This window comes from Sceloporus undulatus, chromosome 2, assembly GCF_019175285.1.
Source record: "Sceloporus undulatus isolate JIND9_A2432 ecotype Alabama chromosome 2, SceUnd_v1.1, whole genome shotgun sequence".
Taxonomy (NCBI): Eukaryota; Metazoa; Chordata; class Lepidosauria; order Squamata; family Phrynosomatidae; genus Sceloporus; species Sceloporus undulatus.
In genome coordinates, this window is record NC_056523.1 from 120,208,841 (window position 1) to 120,233,963 (window position 25,123).

General features: G+C 42.3%; 3 protein-coding genes across 4 annotated transcripts in view; 1 reads left to right on the forward strand and 2 right to left on the reverse strand.

Annotated features, from left to right (window-relative positions):
- HMMR (hyaluronan mediated motility receptor) overlaps window positions 1-6,812 on the reverse strand; it is a 31,811-nt gene extending 24,999 nt beyond the window's left edge. Inside the window, exons 1-2 of one of the 2 annotated variants that reach the window (XM_042455779.1) lie at window positions 6,733-6,812; window positions 470-568 (exon numbers count right to left, since the gene is read on the reverse strand). In XM_042455779.1, coding sequence (XP_042311713.1) covers window positions 470-568; window positions 6,733-6,778 — 145 coding nt within the window. In that variant the 5' untranslated portion in view covers window positions 6,779-6,812. The remainder of the gene's footprint in view (window positions 1-469; window positions 569-6,732) is intronic. The other variant, XM_042455780.1, reaches the window with a different exon arrangement.
- Window positions 6,813-8,447: 1,635 nt separating this feature from the next.
- On the forward strand, window positions 8,448-15,235 carry NUDCD2 (NudC domain containing 2). Its single transcript, XM_042451679.1, has 4 exons — window positions 8,448-8,680; window positions 10,293-10,341; window positions 12,225-12,376; window positions 13,651-15,235. The coding sequence occupies exons 1-4, from the start codon at window positions 8,477-8,479 to the stop codon at window positions 13,732-13,734; spliced, it is 489 nt and encodes a 162-aa protein (XP_042307613.1). The 5' UTR covers window positions 8,448-8,476; the 3' UTR covers window positions 13,735-15,235.
- Window positions 15,236-17,057: 1,822 nt separating this feature from the next.
- CCNG1 (cyclin G1) overlaps window positions 17,058-25,123 on the reverse strand; it is a 13,420-nt gene continuing 5,354 nt past the window's right edge. The window contains exons 3-7 of the mRNA XM_042451678.1: window positions 22,530-22,783; window positions 21,740-21,818; window positions 21,555-21,653; window positions 20,345-20,539; window positions 17,058-19,347 (exon numbers count right to left, since the gene is read on the reverse strand). Of these exons, the coding sequence (XP_042307612.1) occupies window positions 20,348-20,539; window positions 21,555-21,653; window positions 21,740-21,818; window positions 22,530-22,783 (624 nt within the window). The 3' untranslated portion in view covers window positions 17,058-19,347; window positions 20,345-20,347. The remainder of the gene's footprint in view (window positions 19,348-20,344; window positions 20,540-21,554; window positions 21,654-21,739; window positions 21,819-22,529; window positions 22,784-25,123) is intronic.

Consider the following 25,123-nt stretch of genomic DNA (forward strand, 5'->3'; position numbering starts at 1 on the left):
TGATGATAAATTCATTTACAGTTGGCCCTCCACACCTGCAGCTTTGACTTCTGCAGATTTGATTATTATTATTATTAATTAATATGTTCTCATTAGGCATCTCCAGGTCCTCCAGCATGATTCTATGATCTACTTCTGGCAGGTTTTGACAACAGAGTTGTACTGGAGGACCTGAAGATTCTTACAGAGAAGTTCTCTTAGGTAAAAAGAATAGTGTTTTTTTTTTAAATTGCGTTTTTTCCACATTCACAGGGGGTTCTTCATCCCTAGCCCCAGCAAAGGTGGAGAGACCACTGTACATGCAAACACTGCACACAGTCATGAACACAATGAAAGCTCAGAATGGAGACTCCATGCATGATGCAAAAATGCATGAACTGGAAAGCAGAAGCATGTTCACAGTGAGGAAGCCACAAGGACATGCAAGGAGCTGCCGATTATATTTGCCATTTGTAGCTTGCTTACTCACCTGTTTGTATTCTGAACCGTTCTGACTTGTCGAAAGATACAGGTCCTTTAGAGGGATCTGAAGTTTTGATATCATAAGAACCTGGAGGTGGGGCACAAGCTAGATAGGATGGGCAGGGGTGTGAAGCATAATCAGAATCAAAGCCCCAGTGATGAAAACCAAATTTTTTTAACAGTTTCAGTGGTTTACACATGACAGCAAAGACATAAGAAACATGTATACAGTTTACACTCTAATAACGTGAGCACAGGATGACCAGCTGTCAAGCAAAGGAGGACAAAGCACTGCAAAATGCAGGACATTCAAGAAAAAAGTTGGGCATTACCAAACAAAAGCTAAAAACACTCATATAAATGTAAATTCATGTTTCTTGGTCAAATTAGAGGACATTTTGAAATCCCTGCTGGACAAAAGGGTGAAATGTACATCTGACCACCCTGGGTGGGCACCAGCCAAATGCCACTTACTGGGCGGGTGCTTTCAATAAGCAACAGAAAGTCCCCTTGTATCAAGACAGCCAGTTTGTGTAGCCCAGTACTGCTATTTTGACTGGGGGTGGCAAGGGTCTAAGATGGACATCTTTGCATTCACTTACTGCCTAGTTCTACAAAACAAGACATTGAATGGTTCCCAAACTTTTTCTTCCAGATGTTTTGGACTTCAGCTCCCAGAGTTCCTGACTGTTGGCCAAGTTGACTGAGGCTTTTGGGAGTTGAAGTCCAAAACACTTGGAGGGCCAAAGTTAGGGAATCACTGCAAAGGGAAAAGCATGTGCTTTGTCAATGAACAATTGTCCTTCCTCAGTATATCTATGTCCCATTATCCTTAACAGTGATCAGCCAGTTCAGGAAAGCAGCCCAAAACAGCCTATTTTTGAAACAGCCAACGCAGAAAATCTCATAGAATCATAGAGTTGGAAGAGACCACTAGGGCCATCCAGTCCAACCCCCTGCCATGCAGGAAATCACAACCAAAGCATCCCCGACAGATGGCCATCCAGCCTCTGGTTTGAAGACCTCCAAGGAGGGAGACTCCACTACACTCCGGAGGGAGTGTTTTCCACTGTCAAACAGCCCTTACTGTCAGGAAGTTCCTCCTAATGTTGAGGTGGAATCTCTGTTCCTGTAGCTTGCATCCATTGCTCTGTGTCCTGTTCTCTGGATCAGCAGAAAACAAGCTTGCTCCCTCCTCAATATGACATCCCTTCAAATATTTAAATAGGGCTATCATATCACCTCTTAACCTTCTCTTCTCCAGGCTAAACATCCCCAACTCCCTAAGTCGTTCCTCATAGGGCATGGTTTCCAGACCTTTCAACATGTTAGTCGCCCTCCTTTGGACACGCTCGTTTCTCAATGTCCTTTTTGAATTGTGGTGCCCAGAACTGGACACAGTATTCTAGGTGGGGCCTGACCAAAGCAGAATAGAGTGGCACTATGACTTCCCTTGATCTAGACACTAAATTTCTATTGATGCAGTCTAAAATCGCATTGGCCTTGTTAGCTGCTGCATCGCACTGTTGACTCATGTTCAACTTATGGTCTACTTGAACACTTAGATCCCTTTCACATGTAGTTTCATTCAGCCAGGTGTCCCCCATCCTATATCTGTGCATTTCATTTTTCTACCCAAAGTGCAGTATCTTACATTTCTCTGTGTTGAATTTCATTTTGTTAGCTGTGGCCCAGCTTTCTAGTCTATTCAGGTCATTTTGAATCTTGATCCTGTCCTCTGGAGTATTAGCTATTCCTCCTAATTTGGTGTCATCTGCAAATTTGATAAGTATGCCACCAATTCTGTCCTCCAAGTCATTAATAAAGATGTTGAATAGCAGTGGTCCCAGTATCTAAAAGAAGAGCAGCAAAAGGGTACACTGCAAGAGGAACAGACCCAGGCGTTTATCAGATGAGGTTTCTGCAGGGGCTTTTGCAGATTGGGCCATTTGGATTGACGTGATAACAAGAATTTATTTTCATACCTGGACGCTGTTACGTGACCCCTCCGGACTGACAGGGAATTGAATTGAAGGAAGTCACGTGATGCGGATTCAGGGAAAGCGGAGTGAGTGCAAATGGTAGTTCCACACCGGTGCAGACCATGGGGGATTCAATGATTTGAATTGGGACCCTTCCGCATGCCCAGTGGGGCCCTGAAGGCATCCTGAACCTTTGCACTTCCGGGGGCAAGAAGGGAGCCTGCCTCCACTTTCATGCAAATGTTAGCCTCATGTCAATGACAGCTGCCCCTTTTTTCCCATCCCTGGCAGCGAAATTCAAAGGATCCATGTCAGAGCCCCATCCTCCTGTCATTCAGTTGCCTTCTCTTAGGTTGCACCCACACTGGGGAGATAATTCAGTTTAACTCCAGTTTAACTGTCCTGGCTCAATGCTATGGAATTCTGGGAGTTCTCTCCTTCCCTTTGTAGCAGTTGCCATTCCCTCCCCTTCATCCGAGGAGGAGGAGAGGAAAGAGCCGAAGGAGGAATGCAAAGGGGGGAAATCTGACACAGTGGAAAGGACTGCTTCAGGTTGTGGCCGGCTCTCCTTCGTTGGAGGTTTTAAAAAGGGGGTCATTTCAGGGCAGGGCAGGGGAGCACAGCAAAGCAGGGACCTTTCCCTTTGGCTTTTATTTTTTTTAAATTATTTTTCTCTGGCAATGCAATATTTTTTGCCATGGATAGATAGATCTATATTGAGATAGAAAGTGGCTAGCTGCTTGGAATGAATTGCTGCAATGCAATCCGAAGGAATGTTTCAATCCAAAGGGATGTTGCAATCCAAATGTTAAAATGTTTCTCTGTCCAATTTGGCATATTGTCAAATTGATACAGTTTTTGCTATTGTCTCTAAGGAAATTTGAGGATTGCCTAGGGAAAGAAAAAAATTGCATCCTTTTCTGGCATTCCGAGGTGAGGAATTATTATTATTGTTATCATTACTATTATTATTACCTGTGTATGAGGCATTCTGGGGTGGCAAGGGAGTGGGATACAGGGTACAGAGATGGCACTAGCTTGCATTTTGGGATTGAACATGGGGCCAAGGGCAGACCCAAATGACCACAACACAAGCACACACACACCAGAGATTTTTAATCTGCTGACAGAATCTGCACATTCTGGTGTCTGGCTCTAAAAAAAAGGAGGGGGATGCCCCAATGGGGGCTGCAAATGTCACCTCCTGGAACTTAAGAGCCTTTATTATTGTTGTTGTTATTATTATTATTAGTGTTATATGCCTGCACTGCATTTCCCTTTTATTACCAATTGATTCCACGAGTCTACTTTAGTTGAAACTGACAGGTCACACTCTCTCAGCCTCAGTGACCTGTCAGCAGGAGGAAAGGGGTCAGGTCAGGTCCAGCCAAAGGCAGGGCATGAAGGGAGCTCCCATCAGGCACCTTCCCCCTCCCTTTGTGTGTCTGTATGTATGTATGTATGAGTGTGTGTGTATGTGAAACAGATGAGAATGACAGGAGGATAGATGTAGATATAGGTGTGGCTGAAATGTGTGTGTGTGTGTGTGAGAGAGAGAGAGAGAGAGAGAGAGAGAGAGAAAGGCAGGGAGAAAGCACTTGCTGGCCAGCTCCAGTGGGGAAGGAGAGAGAGCCCTGATGATCACTCCCCAGCCCTGGCGGAAGCAAATGGGGCAACTTGCAGCAGGGCATCCTGGGAGATTTGCAACCTGGGGGTCTTTAATGGTGGTCAGGAGAACAAGCAAACTGGGATTCCACACCAGACCAATTCGCACTGAGATCGTACAGAGCCCCAATGCGATTCTCGTCAATCCCCTTATTTAGCGGATTCGCCAAAACGCTCCAAAATGAGAAGCCAGTTCGGAAGTCCACATTCTAGATAACAGGTCATTTCGAATTGCCCAGTTCGCAGAAGCCCCAGATCTGGGCTGCAGAACCCCTGTCTGATAAACGCCCCAGACTGCATGTGTGCAGCTCTGGTGCTCCAATGAACTACAGTTCTCAGAATTCCCTAGCATTGAACCATGGCACTTAAAGTGGTGTCAAACCAGATTATTCCTTATGCAGTGCAGCTGCAGCTCCAGACAGGCCTTTGTTGAGTTTTTCACTGTCTGATACTTGAGAAATGGTGACCTGCTTATTCATCTTTCGGTACATAGTTTAGAGGGCTTAGCAACAAAGGAACCCTAGTGTTGTCTAATGTGTGCTCACAGTATCAAGTAAATCAGATTAAGTTAGATGAGCTGTGCCACCTGAGGATGATGGGAGATGTAGCTCATCATCTGCAAGACCACAGGTTCCCAACCCTTGACCCAGAAAGTTGTTTTGTCAAACCGAGCAAAGCAATACCGACAAATCTCCTTCCCCAAGGCATGTTGGCTGAGGAGGAGCTGTAGTCCACAACATTTGGAGAGTACCTGGCTGGGAAAGGCTACCTTAAAAATAGGAAACACTTTCTATGTGCCTCCCAGATTGTTGTTGTTGTTATCCTTCAAGTCTTTTCTGACTTACAATGATCATGGGATTTTGTTGGCAAGATTTGTTCAGCGGGTGGGTTTGCATGTGCCTTCTTCTGAGGCTGAGAGATTGTGACTTGCCCAAGGTCACCCAGTGGGTTTCCATGGTTGAGCTGAGTGGCATTCGAACCCTGGTGTCCAGTCATAGTCCTATCCTCAGATTGCTACATCTCACTGATGGGAATAGAAAAGCCAGAGCTTGGGAAAGGTAAGTTTCTGAACTGTAGCTACCTCCATATGCGGGAGTCTAGGAACTGTATTCCACAGGGTAAAATTTGCAATCTCTGAAGAAAGTAAATCTGACATGAACAGAGCGTAAAACCCCTTTCAAAGGTCCAAACCACACTGCAGAAATAACCCAGTTTGAGGCTGCTTTAACTGCCTTGACTCAGTACTGAGGAATTCTGAGAACTGTAGTTTGTTGGGGCACTAGAGCTCTCTCACAGAGAAGGCTAAATGTCTCACAAAACTACAGTCCCCTGAAGGCCCTAGCATTGAGCCAGGGCAGTTAATGTGGTCTCAAACTGGATTATTTCGGCACTTTTTTATTGGACCAAAGTGTCCCCAGAGTAAGACCACATGCTAAGCTGCATCCGCACTGCAAAATTAATGCAGTTTGACACCACTTTTAACTGCCATGGCCCCATCCTATGGAATCCTGGATTTTGCAGTTTGTTGTGGCACCAGGGTTCTCTGACAAGGAAAGCTAAATACCTCACAGAACTACAAATCCCAGAATTTGGTAGCACCAAGCCATGGCAGCTAACTGCAGTATTAATCCAGTTTGACACCATTTTAACAGCCATGGCTCAGTGCTGTGGAACCTTGGGATGTGTAGTTTGTCATGGCGCCAGAGCTTTCTGATAGAAGACTAAATATCTCACAAAACTAGAAATCTCAGAATTCCATAGCACTGAACCATAGCAATTAAAGTGGTGCCAAATTGGATTATTTCTGCAGTGTGAATGCAGCCTAAGTGAGTCCCTCATAGAACAGTCATTCTGTATTTTAAGAACAGCTGCTGGAAAGGCTTTCTGCAAACTGCAGGATAGTTGGGATTTGTAGTTCGGTGGGGCACCAGATGTCCTTCTTTTCAGGCCATGCCCTCCATTTCAGCCTTCTGCCCAGGAGGAATTCAAAAACGTCCTCCATTTTGAGCATGCGTGGCTCAGAGGCACGAAGTTACGTATATTTCTGTGAGTGTTTTTAGCTTTTAGCTCAGATATCCTCCTTTTATTTGGCCTTGTCCTCCTTTGCGGTTACGTCATCTGGTCGCCCTGCACCAAATCCTCCGGCAGGGCAGGCTAAAGACCTCGGGAAACTACAAATCCCAAAATTCCACAGGGATGGAGCCTTACGGCAGTTGATGACAAACCTGCATTAATCCTGTAGTGCAGAAGATGCAGCCCATGGGAAGTTTAGAAACGAACTTGCCTGGAATAAAGGCAGTCTGGCACGGCTTTAAGTGCCATGGCTCTTCTTAAATGCTATGGAATGGTGGGATTTGTAGTTTTGTTGTGGCACCAGAGCACTGTCTCAGGGAAGGCTCAATGTCTTTTAACCCTACAAATCCCAAAATGTCCATAGTTGGGGGAGGAGAAGCCTTATTGTAGTTAAAGCGGTACCAAACTGGATTAATCCTGCAGTGTAGCTGCAGCCCTAGAGATCACGCCTTTATATCATTTAGCAGTATCCTTGGCTAGAATAGGAAGGAAGAAAGCAGCCAGTCCCAGCTTTTCCCCATTGAGCAGAAAGGGAGGCAGAGCCACTTACTGGGAGCATCGTTGAAGCGCCTGAGAGGAGCCTTAGGGAAAGACATGGCCGCACTCACCTCGGCCCAAAGAGAACTGATTTCAAAAAGACGCGGCGTTGCAGCCCTCTTTTAAGGCCGGCCAATCGGAAGGGTCGGAACGCTGCTAGCTCCGCCAATCAGAGCGGAGGCGCAGCCATGCGTGAGGCGCGCGCACCCGGAAGTTGCAGGGGCTGACGGGAAAGCGAGTCTTTCCAGCTCTGTTTGCTTTAAGGGTGGGGCGGCGTTTGTAGTGTGTTTTAGAGGGAACAGTCGCGAAGTGGAAGGGGATCTTCATGAATCCTCTGGAGCCCAGGACTGCCAAGGCTGCGGAATCAATGCAGCCTGACCCCTGCTTTAACTGCCAGCAAACTGCGACTCCCAAAATGCCACAGCATGGAGCCATGGCAGTCGAAGTGGTGTCAGTTATATGGGATTATTTCTGCAGCCAACTGCCATCATGGCTCCCATGCGATGGAATAGTGGGATTTGTAGTTTGCTGTGGCGCCAGAGCTCTCTGGCAGGGAAGGCTAAACATCTCACAAAACTGGGAATCCCAGGATTCCATAGCATTGAGCCATGGCACTTAAAGCGGTGTCAACCTGGATTGTTTCTGCAATGCGGATGCAGCCAGAGAGTACTGTACTGTAGATGTCCAGCCGCATAGAAGCTAGTTACAGCTTTTTAACACGAAGTGTATTTTTTTCTTATTTATTCTTGTTTCTTATTTATTGCTTCGAAAATACAATAATTTTAATTCTGCACATTTCATGTTAAGAAGAAGCAATATGTGTGTGTGTTACATATCTTTAGTCCATGGGCCCCCTTGGTGCCATGTGTCCCCTTCACGCTACACAAATGTATTGCTCTGATGCCGCTTTAATTGCCATGGCAACATACTAAGGAATCCTGGGAGTGGCAGTGGAGGGGGGGCCTTTGTGATCCTCTGCCAGGGAGCTCCTCTGATGCCTCTGGTCAGACTACAGTTCCCAGGATTCAACAGGAGGCAGGCATGGCAGTTAAAATGGAAATGCTGCTGCTATGGCCTGGCAGGATGAATTCAGCCCTTCTCATGAGAGCTGTTAGTACGTAATTCCACGCTAGGGGCTTATCATGGCAATATGATCCTTCCTAGGGCATCCTGTGATTTGTAGTTTGGAGAAGCGCTTAGGGTTCCCTGCAAGGAAGCTGTGGCACACAGCCAAGGTTTCTAAGGCTGCATCCACACTGCAGCAATAACCCAGTTCGACAACCCTTTAGCAGCCATGGCTCCATGCTGTGAAATCCCGTGAATTGTGTTTCTGAAGGACATTTAGCCTTTTCTAGGATAGAGGGCTCTGGTGCCACAACCGACTACAAATCCCAGGGCGCCAGGGCAGTTAAAGCGGTGCACAACACTCTGTGGCTGCATCTGCACTGGAGAAATAACCCAGTTTGGCCCCGCTTTGACTCTTTTTCTGGCTCAAGGGTATGAAATTCTGAGAGTTGGAGTTCGTTGTGGGCCCAGAGCTCTGGATTCTAGAATTCCATACCCTTGAGCCAGACAAATTGAAGCGGTGCCAAACCGGGTTTTCTGTCCAGTGTGGATGCAGCCCAGAGTGTTGTCTCTTCTTTTCCTAGCTCTACGGTCCTGCTCCTGGCGGAAGTGAGCCTCGGAGTCCTCTGAGAACTGCGCATGTGCGCGTCCGTGCTTCCGTCTGTGTGTGGCGGCAGGTAGCCCGAGTGCGCATGCGTGGCGTGGCCATGTCGGGTCCGTTCGAGGAGCGCAGCGGTCTGGTGCCGTGCGTGGCTCCCTGGGGCCGCTGGTACCAGACCATGGAGGAGGTCTTCGTGGAGGTGGACGTCCCGCAGGGCACCCGCTCCAGGGAGGTCGCCTGCAGCCTCAAGAGCCGCCACCTCTCCCTCGCCGTCGCCGGGAAGGACGTCCTCAAGGCAAGGCGAGGAGAGGGCTCCGGGAAAGGCAGAGAAAAGCGGATAAAGGCTCTGGGCGTGTGTGTCTGTATGTATGTATATATATACACACACACACATACACACAAACCCATATACACGCATATACCCATGTATGCACACACACACACATATATACACATCGATATATACACACACATCCATACATGTACCCATATACACACCCATGCATATATAAGCACCCATACATAGATACCCACCCATGTCTATACATAGACACCCCCCACACATATATGTATATATACATATACACACACGACCATACATACACCCATCTATGCACACATACATATATACACCCCCCCCCCACACACATATATATGCATACATGCATGCATTTTTTGTTCTTGTTGTGTTCCATCAAATCATTTCAGAGTTATGGGGACCCGAAGGTGACCCTGTTATGGAGGTTTCCATGGCAAGATTTGTTCAGAGGAGGTGTGCCATTGCTTTCCCCTGAGGCTGAGAGAGTGTGACTTGGCTAAAGTCACTCAGTGGGTTTGATAGCTGAGAAGGGATTGGCCCCCTGGCCCCCCAGAGTCTTAATCCAGCACTCAAACCACAACGCCTCTCATATATGCATATATATATATATACACACACACACGATGCGTGTAGCTGAGCGCTGGGCAATGGCTCTGGAGATCAGGGTTCGATTCCCCACTCAGCCATAGGATCCCACTGGATGACCCTTGGCAAGTCTCACTCTCTCAGAAAGCAGTGAAGTTGCCTTCTACTTTTAACACTTGGAGAAGACAAGGTTAGAGGACATCTGCCCCGCATCAGAGTGGTATTGGACTACAACTACCATCACGGGAAGGTTGGGAGTTACACCTAATCCAATTTAATATTGATTGAATGTATAGCCCGCCTTTCTCCTGGGTTGGGATGCAAGTCATGGGATAAAATCTATCTGGAAAGCACCAAGTTGGGGGAGGTATACTTTGTTTTGACAAGCTGATTCAGACATGTCATGGCTGCACATTAGGTCTGTAAACAGAAATAGCCTACGAAATTGTATTTGTATCTTGGCAGCATCTCTCCATCCTCTTTTTTCCCTCCCCAAACGTCTTCCGTTGTTTGTGTACTAATGATTCCAGGACGGTTCTTCTTTGCCTCAGCTTTTGAGAGATAGCCCTGCAGAACCTATGTACTTAGCTCTCTACATTCATTATGTGTGAGAAAACAGCTGCTTACTTTATCACATATTAAACCAGACGATCAAATGATCTGGAATAAAATCCTTCTATTTGCACAGAATAGAGTACAAATACATGAGAACCATATGGTTGAAATTCAGCTCATAGTTGCAGTATTGGGATGTGATAAATATATTGAAACCCTTGTAAACTGTAGAATTACAGTGGTGAAACTGCAACAGAGTAAGCGTCTTTTATTGGACTGTTTTACAGCACTAGCTAGCATTTTTAAAACATGTTCTGTGGATGCTAATAATGATCACTTACTAATTTGAAGATAGTAAGCAAATAAGATTTACTTCTGCAACATGGACCATGCTGCTGTGTTTTGTTTTGTTTTTTGCTTTTTTGAAAACTATTGATATTTCTTTCAGGGCAAACTCTTTGATTCTACAATAGCTGATGAAGCAACATGGACACTAGGTAACCCACATTTCAATGAACTTTTGAGAAAGTTAGTTTAAGTTTCATTGCTGACTTTTCCCCCTTTTGTTTTGTTAATGAAAACCACCTGGTGTTTTGATCCTCATTGCAAGAAGGATTCAGGAGGACTCCCATGGACCTCAGGAGAGCAGGGGCTGTGCAGAGTGCAGGCCTCATGAGGTGACACCTTAAGAACAGGGGTGACCCCACTGCTCCCCAAATATCTGCCTTTGTAGCATTCGCCTGTAGCATTCCCTTTAAAATGCTAAAGAGATAGTATGAGTGGGGTGGGGCAAGGCTCAGTGGGAGGAAAAAAGGGGGGGCCCTCGTGTTTTTTAAAAAGTTAATTTTAAAATTATATTTTTAACATTAAATTTTTGTATTCTTCTTAAATTTTCTTTTAAAAAATCATATCTTACCAAATTTTCCCTTTAACAACAGGAAACTATGTGCATGTAAATTCGTTTAGGCTCTGTGTATGATACTGTAATTTAAAGGTATAATTTTAATTTTGCTAGTTGCTTATGTCACAACTATTGCCATTACATTGAGTGATATACAGGAGTTACAATTTATGAGTAACAATAGTAAAAAAAGCATTACTAAGGATTCTTAGTATGGTGTAGTATGGGAGGAAGTCAACTTGGGCTGATAGCAACCCCAGTGATGCCGCTGCAGCAGAGTCCATTTAATTCTGCTATTTCCAAGGCGGGATACAAACCGCTGCTTTGCGGCACTCCCCCGCCGCCGCCATTTGCTCCGTGCGGGAGCCGCAGCAGCCAAACCACGCGACTCCTGCGCGGAGCAAAAAAGAAGCTCCATTTCGGAGCTTCTTTCTGCGGCGCATCTATGACGTCGCGAGGCGCCGCAGTCGCATTCGCGACGTCATAAGTGCCGCGACACGTCTGGACGCTATGCGTCCAGTACGTAAAGATGGTGGCGCCCATGTGGAAGGGGCGCCACCATCTTGTACGTACTGTATACGTACTAGGGTTAGGGGGGTGCGGAAGCACCGCCCCTTCCTAACCCTAGTACGTATACAGTACGTACTATATGGCGGTGTGTATCCCGCCCATGCCTCTCACTTACTCCAGCATACCTAACAAACGCTCCACTATGTTAGGTTTGTGGTATCTCAGAATCATCCTAATTTGACAAGGCATAGAAAGGAGTATTGAATGGGACATGGCAGGTATACACAGGCTGCACCCGCACTGCAGAAATAATTCAGTTTGACACCACTGTAACTGCCATGGTTCAGTGCTATGGAATTTGGGGAATTGTAGTTTTGTGAGACATTTAGCCTTCTCTGTCAGATAGCTCTGGTGCCAAAACAAACTACAGTTCCTGGAATTCAATAACATTCCACCATGGCAGTTAAAGTGGTGTCAAACTGGACTATTTCTGCGATGCAGATTCAGCCATAGACCTCCCATTTCTATAAACGCCTGTTTTGCTGCTTGGAATCAGAGGCATCTATTATTGAGTCTGCATGGGGCATGTTTGTCAGACCTTTTGTTGGACCCTTGCAGACATATTTGTTTTGAACACAGCACTTTCCCAAACATATTGATTGTTTTGTATGCAAGAGTACACAAAAATACTTGACACTAGTGAGTGCCTAAATCAACATAAGAGTTCTTCATAGTATAGTCTTTTAGGATGAATAAGTGAAGCAAAAACATCCCCCCAAAAAACCTAGAGATGAGAAATTTATTTCTTGATGGTTGTCTATGCAAATATTAGCTATGGTGAATAAGTTAAAGAGACATTTTCTTCCCTTGCCGGTTATTTCAGAGAGTAGATCTATATGAGATGGAGGGAGTTGCCATTTGTGTGTCATCAATAATTTTGTTTCCCCCCTCTTATCTTCTCTTGTAAAGAGGACCAGAAACTGATACGAATTGTCTTAACAAAAACTAACCGTGATGCTGGAAACTGTTGGAGTTCCTTGCTGGAGAATGAATATGCTGCTGATCCTTGGGTCCAGGACCAAATGCAAAAGAAACTTACTCTGGAGAGGTTCCAGAGAGAGGTGAGTCCATGGGCATCAGTTAACGTTTGTAGCCCTTTATATGTTTAAACCAAAGTTTTTTTGTTGAGCAAGCAGCATATTCAAATTTAATTTATTTAATTATCTGTCCTTCCCAAGGTCAGGATCAAGATAGCTTACAATATATTAAAATAACACAGTAAATTATACCAATTAAATTATACAGTTGGCTCTCTTGTTTTTGTGGGGGATGCATTCCAGACCCCACACACACCCCACCCCGTGAAAACAAAAACTTGCCAATATTCAAGCCCCATAGGCTTGAAAGGGAGCACATGCTTGAATGGGAGCACTGTGGGCACACACTCCATAGTGTCCTCCTCTGTTTGTTGCTCGCACATAAGTGAGAGCACAGATTGCAAGGCCATGCAAATGGAAGGGCGACTGTATGTTAATTTGAAACATCCATTACAACACTTTAAAATTAACCCTGACATTAATGTTCAGCAATTCCATTTAGATCTGCTGCTAGTGAAAAGACAATAGGGTGGTGGCTAGGACTGCAGCTACACTGCAAAAATAATGCAGTTTGACACTTCTGCTGCTACCATGGCTCTGTACTATGGAATTCTGGGAATTGTAGTTTGTTGTGGCTCCAGAGCTCTCTGACAGAGAAGGATAAATGTCTCACCATTTTGTGTGTCTGTGTAAATATTTTCAAACTGTGTTTGGTTGAATCCTTGCATGCGTAATCCTTGAATACAGAAGACGAAGTGTACCATATAGGTTTTAGGCAGGCTGTGTGGAATTTTCCCATATTGATACTGCAATCTTAAAAACTTCTCCAGAATTAAATTTAATCAAACTCAGTGAAACTAGATTCTGCATAGATACGTGTAGCAGCCTGTTGTGTATGACTGAAATTGAGGGGGAAGGGGCAGTTTGATGGTACCATACACTAGTAATGGTAGCCTTTTATCAAATGCATTGAATGTGGTTTTATAATTAGCTTCATGAAATATGAAAATATGAGGGACCATAAAGTAATATGTGTATTCATTGTTGACATTATTACTCTTGAATGACATTATAAAGCTATTTCTATTCTGCAAGTGTAAAGTCACCTTTTTAATATACCGTAAATGTTTGACATCTGTACTGTGAATGGAAAGACTTACTGTAGATTGCTCCAAAAAGCTTAGAAAAACATGATCTGTGCTCTTTTTGCTTTTGAAAAGAGTTAACCAACATTGAAAGTTAGCCTGACAAACAAGCTCACAAGTAATATAAATGAAATCTGATTATCTCTTTTGCAGAACCCTGGATTTGACTTCAGTGGAGCAGAAATTTCTGGGAACTATAGTAAAGGAGGGCCAGACTTCTCCAGTCTTGAAAGATAGCCCATGCTTTTGGCTGTATTTCTAGAACTAAAACAAAAAAGTAATATAATGCAGTCAATAAAAACTCATCTGTGAGAGCAGGCATTGGCTTACTCATTCTCATCTTTAAACCACAACATGAGAAAAGGTTTTATTATTTTAGCATGTGCTAATGCAGCAATGAAAAATAAACACCTGACATATATATATGCAAATCAGTGTTATGTGTACACTGTCACTGCTTACCAAGACTACGGACACATTTTCAATTAATGTAATTTTTAAAATATGGTATAAATTTAATTGTTTTTGAACCAGCAAGAAGTTGTTTTTGAAGAGCTATGAGTGTATAATTCTTTGAAAAGTGGGATACTTCTACTTACAGTAAATGTTTCTGGATCTGATAGGTTAGTAAACTGAGGCTTGAAATGACAACAGTGCTTCTTTGCAGATGTACTATGCCCTGGCATAAAGACACATTTTTAAAGGCTACAATTTCTTGTAAACATCAACAATACTTGCCATCTTGTTCAGATGCTGTTTAAAACCTCTCCAGTCAAAATGAGTGTGATTCACATGGAAGGAGCCTCACAAATCCAGTAGTGCTAAAATGTGGTACAGTGACAGTTTTGTGCCAAATTCCACCGTAAACACAATTTTGAATGAAAACAAAATCAAGTTGCAGTGTTGCACATAATAATCTAGAAGTAATAACTGTTCTAGGAAACATAAAGACTCCAGATATTACCGAACCTCATGTACTGTGATCACCCAGCAGTAGCTGTGCTTGTTAGGGCTGATGAATGTTACAGCCCAATAAGAACTGTTCCCCAGTCCTGATCTGAAGGTTAGGCAATTGGGTATCCTTCAGATGCTTTGGACTGCAACACTCCTAATCCTTCCTAGCATTTAAGAAGGTTGTAGCCAGAACAGTGAGAGAGCACCCAGTTGTTCTTAGGTCTTTATTTCAATCCAGTAAAGTGGTTTGTTGAAAGGTGCAGTAACCCCAATATATTTGTAGTGGCCTCTTCTGTGCAACTCAGGTTTGAGGATGGGATTTAACTGCTTTGGTCTTTGCTGGTTGATGAGATTTTTTTTTAAAAAAAAAAAACACCTTCATTTGAGCAGCAGTGCATTCTTCCCTCCCTATGGTAGATAGCAAATTGAATTTCAACACATAGGAGTTTCAAAAGCAGCCAGTATCTCATGCTTTTGTTTGAGAAATACTGGTATAAATAAAGTCCTCTTGAATAGAACTAGGCCTGCATTTTTCTAATTGCTTGAATCTGGTCATACTCTGAGGTCTGTAAAATTAAATACAGCTACTGTATTTAAAACAGTATTTTTATGTAAAGTTAGAAGAAAATATTTATTTCCTAGGCAGTTAGGAAATGTTTAGATGAAATTGAATTATAATAGGTTCTGAAATCTGGTAAACACAAACTTGTTTGTAGCTCAGATAACAGTTGTATTTGTATATACACACAATGATCTGAATAAATTTTAATTTTAGTTTGTCTGATTTCCTCCCTAATTGTGCATTTTTATGTCTATAATTTATTGTGTTTTTACACTAAGACACTTTTAGCTGCCTATGGAAGAGGTTCCAAATTTTTGTATGAAAGATACTGCACTTAGAAGTCCCTTACAATGGATTGGTTGATAGTTTAATTGTGTGATACAAAATCTAGGTGTTAAATCTTCCACAGACCCAAAGCTGTTATTTTCACTGTTAAGACAACAAAAGTAGTGTGTGTATTGTATACAAATTGATCAAACTACTATCTGCCTTCAGAAATTTGGTGAGGGGTGGTTTGTGTGTTGGAATGAACAACCTTTATGGAACAAAAGACTTGGAAATATAGCGGGAGGGGGAAACACTTATGTTTAAGTTAAAAAGTTCTGTTCCTAGAAAATGGAGCCCTGCTGTTGGGAGCAGAACTACTTAAGACTTCAAAATGCATTCTTGATTAGATGTATTTTTTCTGCTCTGTATTTTTGTTTTTGTACTGAGAAAACTGAACTATTAATGTCATTAAGATTTTTGAAAAGCTACCCTGCTTAAATATTTGGTTATTCAGTGTGCTAGGCTGCTTTACAAAAAGAAAGAAAAAATGGTGTACAACCTCTTAGCTTTCAGAGTATAGCAAAAGAAACATGTATTAAGTGCCTTGGGCTAGTCTTGACTATCAGATAGTACACTTAGCTGATTCTACAGCAGAAACTCACACTATCTGAAGACCATATTGGGAGGACAACACTTCTGTTTGAAGATGGATGTCATGTGGTTTAACATTTGAATAACTCAGCTTCACAAGTGGTATATCATTTGATAAGCTAAATCATTAAATGTTCTAGACAAAAAAGATACAGAAATTAAAACATTTTTTCATAGACATTCTTTTCACTGAAAAGATTCTTGCTTCCTCCTTGAAGTTAGTACAGTGGGCCCTTTAAAATGCAAAGGTGTAGTCACTCTTGTGACCAAAGGGATGAACTAATCTAGAAAGAACCTCCATTTCCATTGAGGATTGGATGGGAGCTGTGGCTCTCCATGCATTAGTCTGTTATCATAGCCACTGCTGAGGAGTGCACTATTGGAGGTTACAGTCCAGCACCTAGAGGGCTGCATGTTTCTACCCTTGATAGGAGGCAGAATGGCTGCTTACATACAAGTGGATAAAGTACAGTACTGTGTCTTTGAAATGCCTGCAAGTCGGTTTTATATTGCTGAAGGTCCATGTTTGCTTTTCACCTTGCAACATACTTCTAGACCAACAATGTCCAAATTCTGGCCCTCCAGGTGTTTTGAACTTCACCTCCCAGAAGCCTTGGCCAATGGTTTGGGATTCTGGGAGCTGAAGTCCATCCAAAACACCTGGAGGGCCAGAGTTTGGACATCACTGTTCTAGACCTTTAGAAAAAGGTGTTCTCTTAGATTTTTTATTCTGCTTCCTTTTAAAACTAAGATGGATCCTTCCACCATCTGCTTTGATCCTAAGAAAAAAGGGGTATCTATGATTTACATGTTTTCCCCTCTCCTTTTCTAAACAATAAACAGGAAATGGTATGCTGCTTGTAGAAGCAAATATGTGGATGTATCACCCTAATCCGTTTGAGTAAGTTAATACGAATGCGATTTCTGTCCTGTGATAAAAATACATATACAAGAGAAGTAAAGGGGTCTGATCTTTGCTAAAAAGTGTGAACACAATTGAGTTCAAAGAATAGTTCAGTCCACTGACTTCGCTTGGAAAACAGAGGGGAAATCTTATTCCAGGAGCATCATACAATAGTTTTTTTTTAATAAAAGAGCTGTTTACAAAATGAGACAAATACGTTAATTCATCCAATTCTTTTCAATGTTTTATTGAAAGGGGCACTTGTTGTTTACAAAACGCCATGACAGTTGATAATAAATTACAGCACTTTCTCCTTCACTGAATGCTTTCTTTTGCATTCTTCTCTCCCACTTTATGTACACGTGACAAAGACACATTAGAAAGTTTGGGTTTTTTTAACAAGTATGGTCACTTATAAACCAAACATTACTGAAGGAACATCCTATCTTGTTTTAACAAGTAGATTGTAATGAGGTAGAAGTATAAAGGGTCACTGGATTAGACCTGAATAAAGAAAACCCTTATTTGGTTATTTGTCACTATCACAGCAATTTGTCACTAGGCTTGGGCCCTTTCATGTATACACAGTTGTAACATATCTTATGCAATCCTATGATTTATTTTTTGGCTGGAGACACCAGAGGAACTCTAGCTGAGAGCTCTTAAATGTCCATCCCTAAACTGCAAATTCTAGGATCCCATAGGTTGTTGTGCCATGACAGTTAAAGTAGAATTATAACACTATGGGTGCACAGTGTGAAAAGAACCCCCCCCCCCATTACTTTGATAACCCTAAAGACAATTTAGTTTCAACTAACACCATTCAGGTGACATTAATTCAGACAGTAAACGTTAGAACTAATATTAACAAGCAACGAGATACTACACATTTTAACAAAGGCTAGAAGTCAATGTATCCAAAAATGAAGTGGAAAAGTAGCTACCACTACATTTTGGCATAGTGCCAAGGGTTTAAGCACAACGTGCCATGGCAAAACTGTACTAATGTAACATCTCTCAGCATGCTTTACATTTCAGAAGACCCTAAGCGACACTGCTGTCAATATTCAGAGAATCACAATGACAAAGGACACTATTTTGGCTTCCCCACCTTCACATTCAAATCTGAAACCAATGTACAGTTTAATGGGCTGGTTCATCATGACTACAGCTGCAGTTTATTTTCAACAGAATAACTTTTCAAACTGAAAATTGTATTCTATTAGTCAACACGTAATGAGGGTCTGAAAAATCAATGTAACCTGGACTACTACAAATCAGTTACAAGGTGCTATATAAAAGCCACTACTATGTTTGCAAAGATGTGTCATAGGACAAATTGCTTCCACTTCCAACTGCAAAGGCTTTGAAATAAATTTAACCTTACGCAGACAAAGGACTGGACCCTGACTAAGTTAGCTTTAAGGGAAGGTCATACTGAAATTAGTGAAACTGAAGCCCAGTCACAACTTGACCAAGTGATTTCAATAACACATAGACTCAAGCTCAGATTACTCTGGAACAAACCTGGAATACAGTCTTGATTTTCTTTTTTTAATCCAACCCAGTATGTATCAGCTGTCTACTTCTATTTTAAGATGCTGCCGACATTCTCAGCTGGTGTGTGCCCTACAGTTTTAATTAAGTTTAATTTTTAAAAGGAGAATATTGTCTAATTTCATTTTTTAAAAAGTAGTACTTCCAAAGAGTTTTTTATACTTTGCTAGAATTGTATCATATTGGTTTTCTTTCACGTTGCAGGAAGAACTATCAAGATTTTGGTATCTTAGTGTTAGGCAAAGACACTAAAGATACTGAACACTCCATTTTAACTGAAGTTACTGCATTCTCCTTAGTATCTAATGCCGACACAAAAATTTAGTAATAGTTTCACATTTCTAAAGTGCTTTATTGACTCAAGCAATAATAGAATTCTGGATACAGTTGGAAGTTTAATTTTTTGCTCTGTTCTGCTGTAAAAGTTTTTAATACGTACTATGAGCCATAGCTAAACTAGCAGGCTCGGGAGCACTAGTACTATTCTAGTCTGTAAGGTACTAGGCACATGAATTTATATTGCACTAGTCCAAACATATTTTCAGCCTATCAGTTTGTGCATATTCACTTTCAGTAGCTAGTCCAGGAAGTGCTGTATAAAACAGAAATGTTTTGGACCAAACAAACTATTGTTGGTGGCTCAGTATGAAACACAAGACTAGCTGCCATGTATATGTTTGAGGCTGAGGCATCATTCTTTAAGCATGTCTTTGTTTTCTTCAACAGAAATCCCATGAGATGGTGGAGAGATAAAAGCAGTCTTGTTGGAATGTGAAGTACAGTTCTATAGGTCAAAAGCACCCAGCATGTGGTCACAGTCTAATCAGTCATGAATTTGGCCCTCAGTATGGTTGGAGGCATTCAATGGAGTCTCTGCTTTAAATCAGATCTTAGCCCAAAAGGTTGTATCCATGATGCCAGTTAGTAATCCATCTTTTCTTCTTCAGGACCATTTCTAGCCAAAACAAAAAAGGAAACTCATTAAAAGGAACTCTGTTTTTTCAAGGTGCTTCATTTAAACAACCTTGCTTACAAGTACATTTGTTTTAGGATTGACAATGTTATAGTAAGAAAAAGATTTGCACAAACTTTCCTGCTATTTCATTTCATTCTGACCTGGACAAGTCAGCCCAGTCTTCACCAGTCTTTTGGACTTCAGCATTTCCCAGCCCTAGCAACATGATTTATGTCCAGAAAAGCTGGGAGTTGTAGCCCAAAATATCTGGAGGGGACCAAATTAGCAAAGGCAGGGATCTTCTGTAGTTCTATAAAGACATTCATGTATGTGAAATGGCAGAAATATATTCATGTGTACCACCATTATTATGAAAACCTATGCCAAAAATTAAGAGGTCCCCATCTAGGATAACTGTCTTGTGCCACTCCTAGCTGCTACCAATACTCTTCCCTGCATTCTAAAGTGATCAGAAGAATTAAGCAGGTTACAAGCTTTGATATTCTCACAAAGCCAGCACCAGACTTAGGCCTGTTACAGACTGCCAAAATAAAGCTGCTTCAGGTCTCTTTGGAGGTATGCTATTTAAATGATGCATGGGTCCTAAGAGTCCGGAGGTCGCGCCAAAGCCACACTCCATTCCTAAGCACTGGAGTGCAGCTTTGGTGCAGCTTCTGGATTCTTAGGGTGCACGCATCATTTAAACAGCATACCTCCAAAGAGACCCGAAGCAGCTTTATTTTGGCAGTCTGTAACAGGCCTTAGAGACTGATGATTATACAGAGAATTAAGAGATTTCCCAACATCTTACACACATGCAGTTACTAGGTTCTTTGGGACACAAGAGAGAAATGCTTCTTATCCATTTGTAGCTTATTCCAGTTTATAAGGAAAAGGCAGTTAAGAATTCTACAGAAATCATGTACAGCATACATTTGAAGGGGATTTTTGTTTTACTAGAACCCAGACACAAAACATAATTTTAACAAACACTCACCTTTTAGAGACTACTTTCTGGGATAGTGGGAAGATGGGCTATTCTGTAGTAACTGTGCTTTAGCTGCCTTGCTGTGCGACCAGACACAATCCACTTTAACTTCTGAACATTTGGTTTGGAGCACTTGCTTGAGGAATACTCTGAGAGGCACTTTGATACAAGTTCCTTCCAAATGGAAAGCTCTCTGCCATTCATCTGCAGAAGGCAAATGTGAAAATAACACCCAATCAAAATCACCCAGAGACCAGCAACAAATGTACTGACTGTTAGGTGCATACATGTCCTTATGACACACACTAGGCACCTTTCAAAGTGGATGCCAGCAATACAACTGGCAGGTGACAATATACATTTTTATATTCAGCAAAGGTTCTAGGCCATGCTGCATTTATCAAGCTGCTACCTCAGTAATTCCCAAACTTTGGTCCTCCAATTGCTTTGGACTTCTACCACCAGAAGCCCCAGCCAGCTTGGCCAACATTCAGAAATTCTAGGAGCTGAGGTCTAAAATATCTGGAGGACCAAAGTTTGGGAACCACTGTGCTACATATCTTTGATGTTCTTAGTCAAAATGCATTGCACTCTGGCCCTGACAAATGTCCAAAAAGTTATTGTTAACATACTTTAAGCTAAAGTATACCATTAGCTTGAGAGATTTATCTCCAAAGTACCATTCTCCTAAGCAAACAGGAACCACAGGATTTTTGAAAGACCAAGCACTCACTCTAGACAACAATTACCCATTTCATTTTAACCAACACACGATTCTACAATACATATTTCCTTAATAGTTGAGCTGTAGCATTGCGGCACCAGTGGTTCATGACTTGCAATTTGTCCAGCACAAGGCAGTTTGATGTTAGACAAACATATTTCACAGCACGGAGTCAGTAAGGTGGTAGCTTTTTAGATTGTGACCTCAACAATCTTTTCTCTGAAAGACACCACATTGAATCATGCACTACCGAAGGGGCTTCCTAACTAGCCAGACCTTAGCTGTTAAAAGATCCAGGAGATGGATTTCTTACTGTAATCTAAATTATGCTGATAATATGCAGATGACACTGAGCTTTCTAACAAAAAAATTTTTTTCTAACAAGAAAATATTTGCTAGAGAAGCTAACTAGTAAGCATGAGGATGGTGAAACTATCAAAGCTATGCAATCTTGTGTCATTCCTAGATGTGCTTCAGCATTTAAATGTAGCCTACCTTGGAATGCATTCGGAGACTTTCTATTACTTCCACCAACTCCAGCAGTTTTTCTTCTTCAACTTCCAGAGCCATTACTGAAAGAGCCAACACCGACGGCTGAAGGAGAGACAGTGCAATTAAGACTACAACCAGTTACATCAAGCTTTGACAGAACTCATGAAAGTGTTGATCAAAATTCTTACCCTCACTTTAGAAAGGGCAATCCTGCAGTGACATGCCTTCAGCTGGGCTTCTAGTCTCTCTAAGCTAAGGTGACTTTTCCTGTGAGAAAACAAAGCCTTGTTCAGTTGCTTGCAAAAACAGGGTATTTTTCATCATTTTAGTACTAGTTCACTAAATTAAATCTCCAAGAAACCATCAAGGTTTTCAGTATGCACCCTAATATACTGCCATCTGCAGATTAATGAATAGCATTTAATAGCATTTAGCGTTTGACTCACATAAGGTATTCAGGCACTTCAAAAACCATCTGAACCTAAAAAGCTAGGCAAAAATTCATCTCAAGAAGTTAATCGTTATTCTCCCTCATCTGCTTTCACTCACACACACAAAGATCACAGACCATAGCTGGCATGACTAACACCAGACTGATTAAGCAGAAAAAAACCCTCTTACAACAGTATTTATAGCTATAGGTCTGGCAGCAAGGAGTTACAGAAGTCCCTTCTGATTTGTGGGGGACCCCCCCACAAATTGGGAGAATAGCCAAGATTGGAGCCCCATTAATTACAAAGGGGGCACGCACACACCCTTTTGTCCTTCCTGGCTTGCTGTCCGTGAAGGACTGAGGGACACGAATGGGAAGACTGCAAATCGGGAGGGACGACTGTAGTTATTACACCGTTAAACTGCTATTCTGCAACAATGTATACTACTAATATATAACATACTGGAGTCTTTCTCTAATTCCATGCTTCCTATCCTCCTTAAAGGAACAGTCAATTCTAAATTCATTCAGAAGGGAGACTGTACCTTTCACAGCTCAGGCTACCATGCAGGATTGAATGATAAAGTTGTAGAAAGTGATAGGCAGTTGTTGCCTTCACTTTCCCACATAGTTTCTCTAGAAGAATCACCTCCATCCTCATGAGGTCTGAAATGGTGAACTGATATTGGCTGATTCTGATTAAGTCAGTGGCTAGTGGAACGTTTCTCTCTTCTTGTGTGGCTTTCACAGCCAGGTAGAAGCAACTTAGCCCAATACAGCCCAAATGCTTTGGCTGTACCTAGAAAACAAAGATTCACTGGAGTTCAATTTTCCTCCACAGGATAATTATGTACAACTTTGCTTGCTTTACAATTAGGCCACAACGGGGGGGGGGGGGGGGGGAACAGAAAATAAATTCCATGGAATTCAACAGAAATTTTGACTCAATACCATATTTAAACTTAAAGTACAGTAGCTTTTTCTTTATACACAATGGAAGTCAGCTAATCATGTAATTCATTCATTTAATGTAAATATCCAAGCTGGGTAACAGGTTTCTTGAACATAATGGATTAGATTCTCTTACTCTTGGCAAAGTAAGTCATAAAAGTGAATGCAATAGGTTAGGCATGGATTTCAATGAGTCTGCTGTAAGTGAGACAAAGTTTCAATCAAACCTATCATTTTTACAAACCAATCAGCTGTTCTGCAATGATTTCTCCAACCAACTACAGTATATGTACCATTAACACTAAACTGTGTCTGGTGCAACATGATATTGTTTAGGAAAAGCAGATGAACTTTTCTTGTTGTCCATAATTCTGATAAAATATGTACTATCATACAGATTTCTCAATGTTCTAAGACTACTGATAAACACTCGCCATTCTTGCAGAGAGGTTTAACATGTAACACATAGGCAGGAGGATACGAATGCGCCGGGTTACGAATTTTTCGGGATACGAAAAAATCCCATAGGGATTTATTGCTTCGGCTTACGAAGGTTTCTTCGGGTTACGAAAAAACCGCGGCGCTATTTTCCGCCACCGGAGGGCAGCAGAGAGCTATTTTTCCATTAGCGCCTATGGGAATTCGGCTTACGAAGGTATTTCGGGTTACGAAATTAACCGCGGAACGAATTAATTTCGTAACCCGGGGTACCACTGTACAGGCCGCCCAAAAAGGGCAGTCTGCCAACGCCCCCTTTTCTGCTGGCGGGAAGCTGCAGTGGATAAACCATGCGGTTTCCCACTGGCAAACCCCCCCCCCGCAAAAAGTGGGTTCTTTACCTGGTGCACTTGTGATGCCCGAGTGCGCCAATGGCAGCACTCGGGCAGACGCTAAGCATCCATCACGTCAAAATGGTGTCGCCTGTGTGTACAGGGCACCACCATTTTGACATAGAGAATACGTACTAGGGTTGCAGGGCGTCTGTAAGTGACACCCCGAGGCAACCCTAGCATGTATTCCTTACGTGCTAAAAGACCCATCTGTACTGGGCCTTAGTTGCTTAATACCTTTTGAGACATGTACTAGATGAATGCAGTTGTTCAGAATGCTGCCTCCTTTTAACACTGTATGCCAGACAGAACCATCTTTGCCTGCAGTTTGAGTATTACATACAGTTTCACAATGTTCCCATATGGTTCCAGCAAGACTACTTACACCCACAGAGATATTATGCAGAAAGTCACTTTATTCTATTTCCAACAGCCCAATGCATCCTAATACAGTGGTACCTCGGGATACGAAATACCCAGGTTACGAATTTTTCAGGATACGAAAAAATCCCATAGGGATTTATTGTTTCGGGTTACGAAAGTTTTTTTGGGTTACGAAAAAACTCCGGCGCTATTTTAAATGGAGCCGCGGCGGAGCCGCGGCTTTTTTCCCCATTAGCGCCTATGGGTTTTCGGCTTACGAAGGCTTTTCGGGTTACGAAAGCGGCCGCGGAACGAATTATTTTCGTAACCCGAGGCACCACTGTAATTTACAACAGGTACTAATTACCCACCAGGAGGCAAGTTGCCCATGCACAACTAGGTTTTCTACAGGGCATCTGCCCTAAAGGCCATCCTCTAGCATTGTGCCAAGTAGGTGGGTACACTAAACGTCAAATGCAGCATCATTTTGGTCTGCACTGTCTTTCAAGCAGTTCATCCAAGTTTCCATTGTAATCCTTTTAAACTTTAAAGGAACATGCATACAAAAACCCTAATAGTAGTTGACATTTTAATTGAAATTAAGTACTGACATCCAATGTAACATTTCCTAGACTTATCTGCCTTGAAGTTGTTTTCATAGTCTGCCTTTCATCTATCTGTTTATTGTTGGAAATTGTTCAAACGGCCCACTTAGCAGGTCTGGAGTCAACATGCCTACTAGCTAGCCTATAATCCAGGAGTGGCCTGTTTAGCCCTCCATTTGGACTTCAAATCCCATTAGCCAAAGACATCATAGCAGTGATTAAGGATTATAAGAGTTTTAAATTACAATACACTGGTCCCCCGGGTTACGAAATACCCAGGTTACGAAATTTTCGGGATACGAATAAATCCCATAGGGATTTATTGTTTCGGCTTACGAAGGTTTTTTCGGGTTACGAAAAAACCTCTGCGCTGTTTCAAATGGAGCCGCG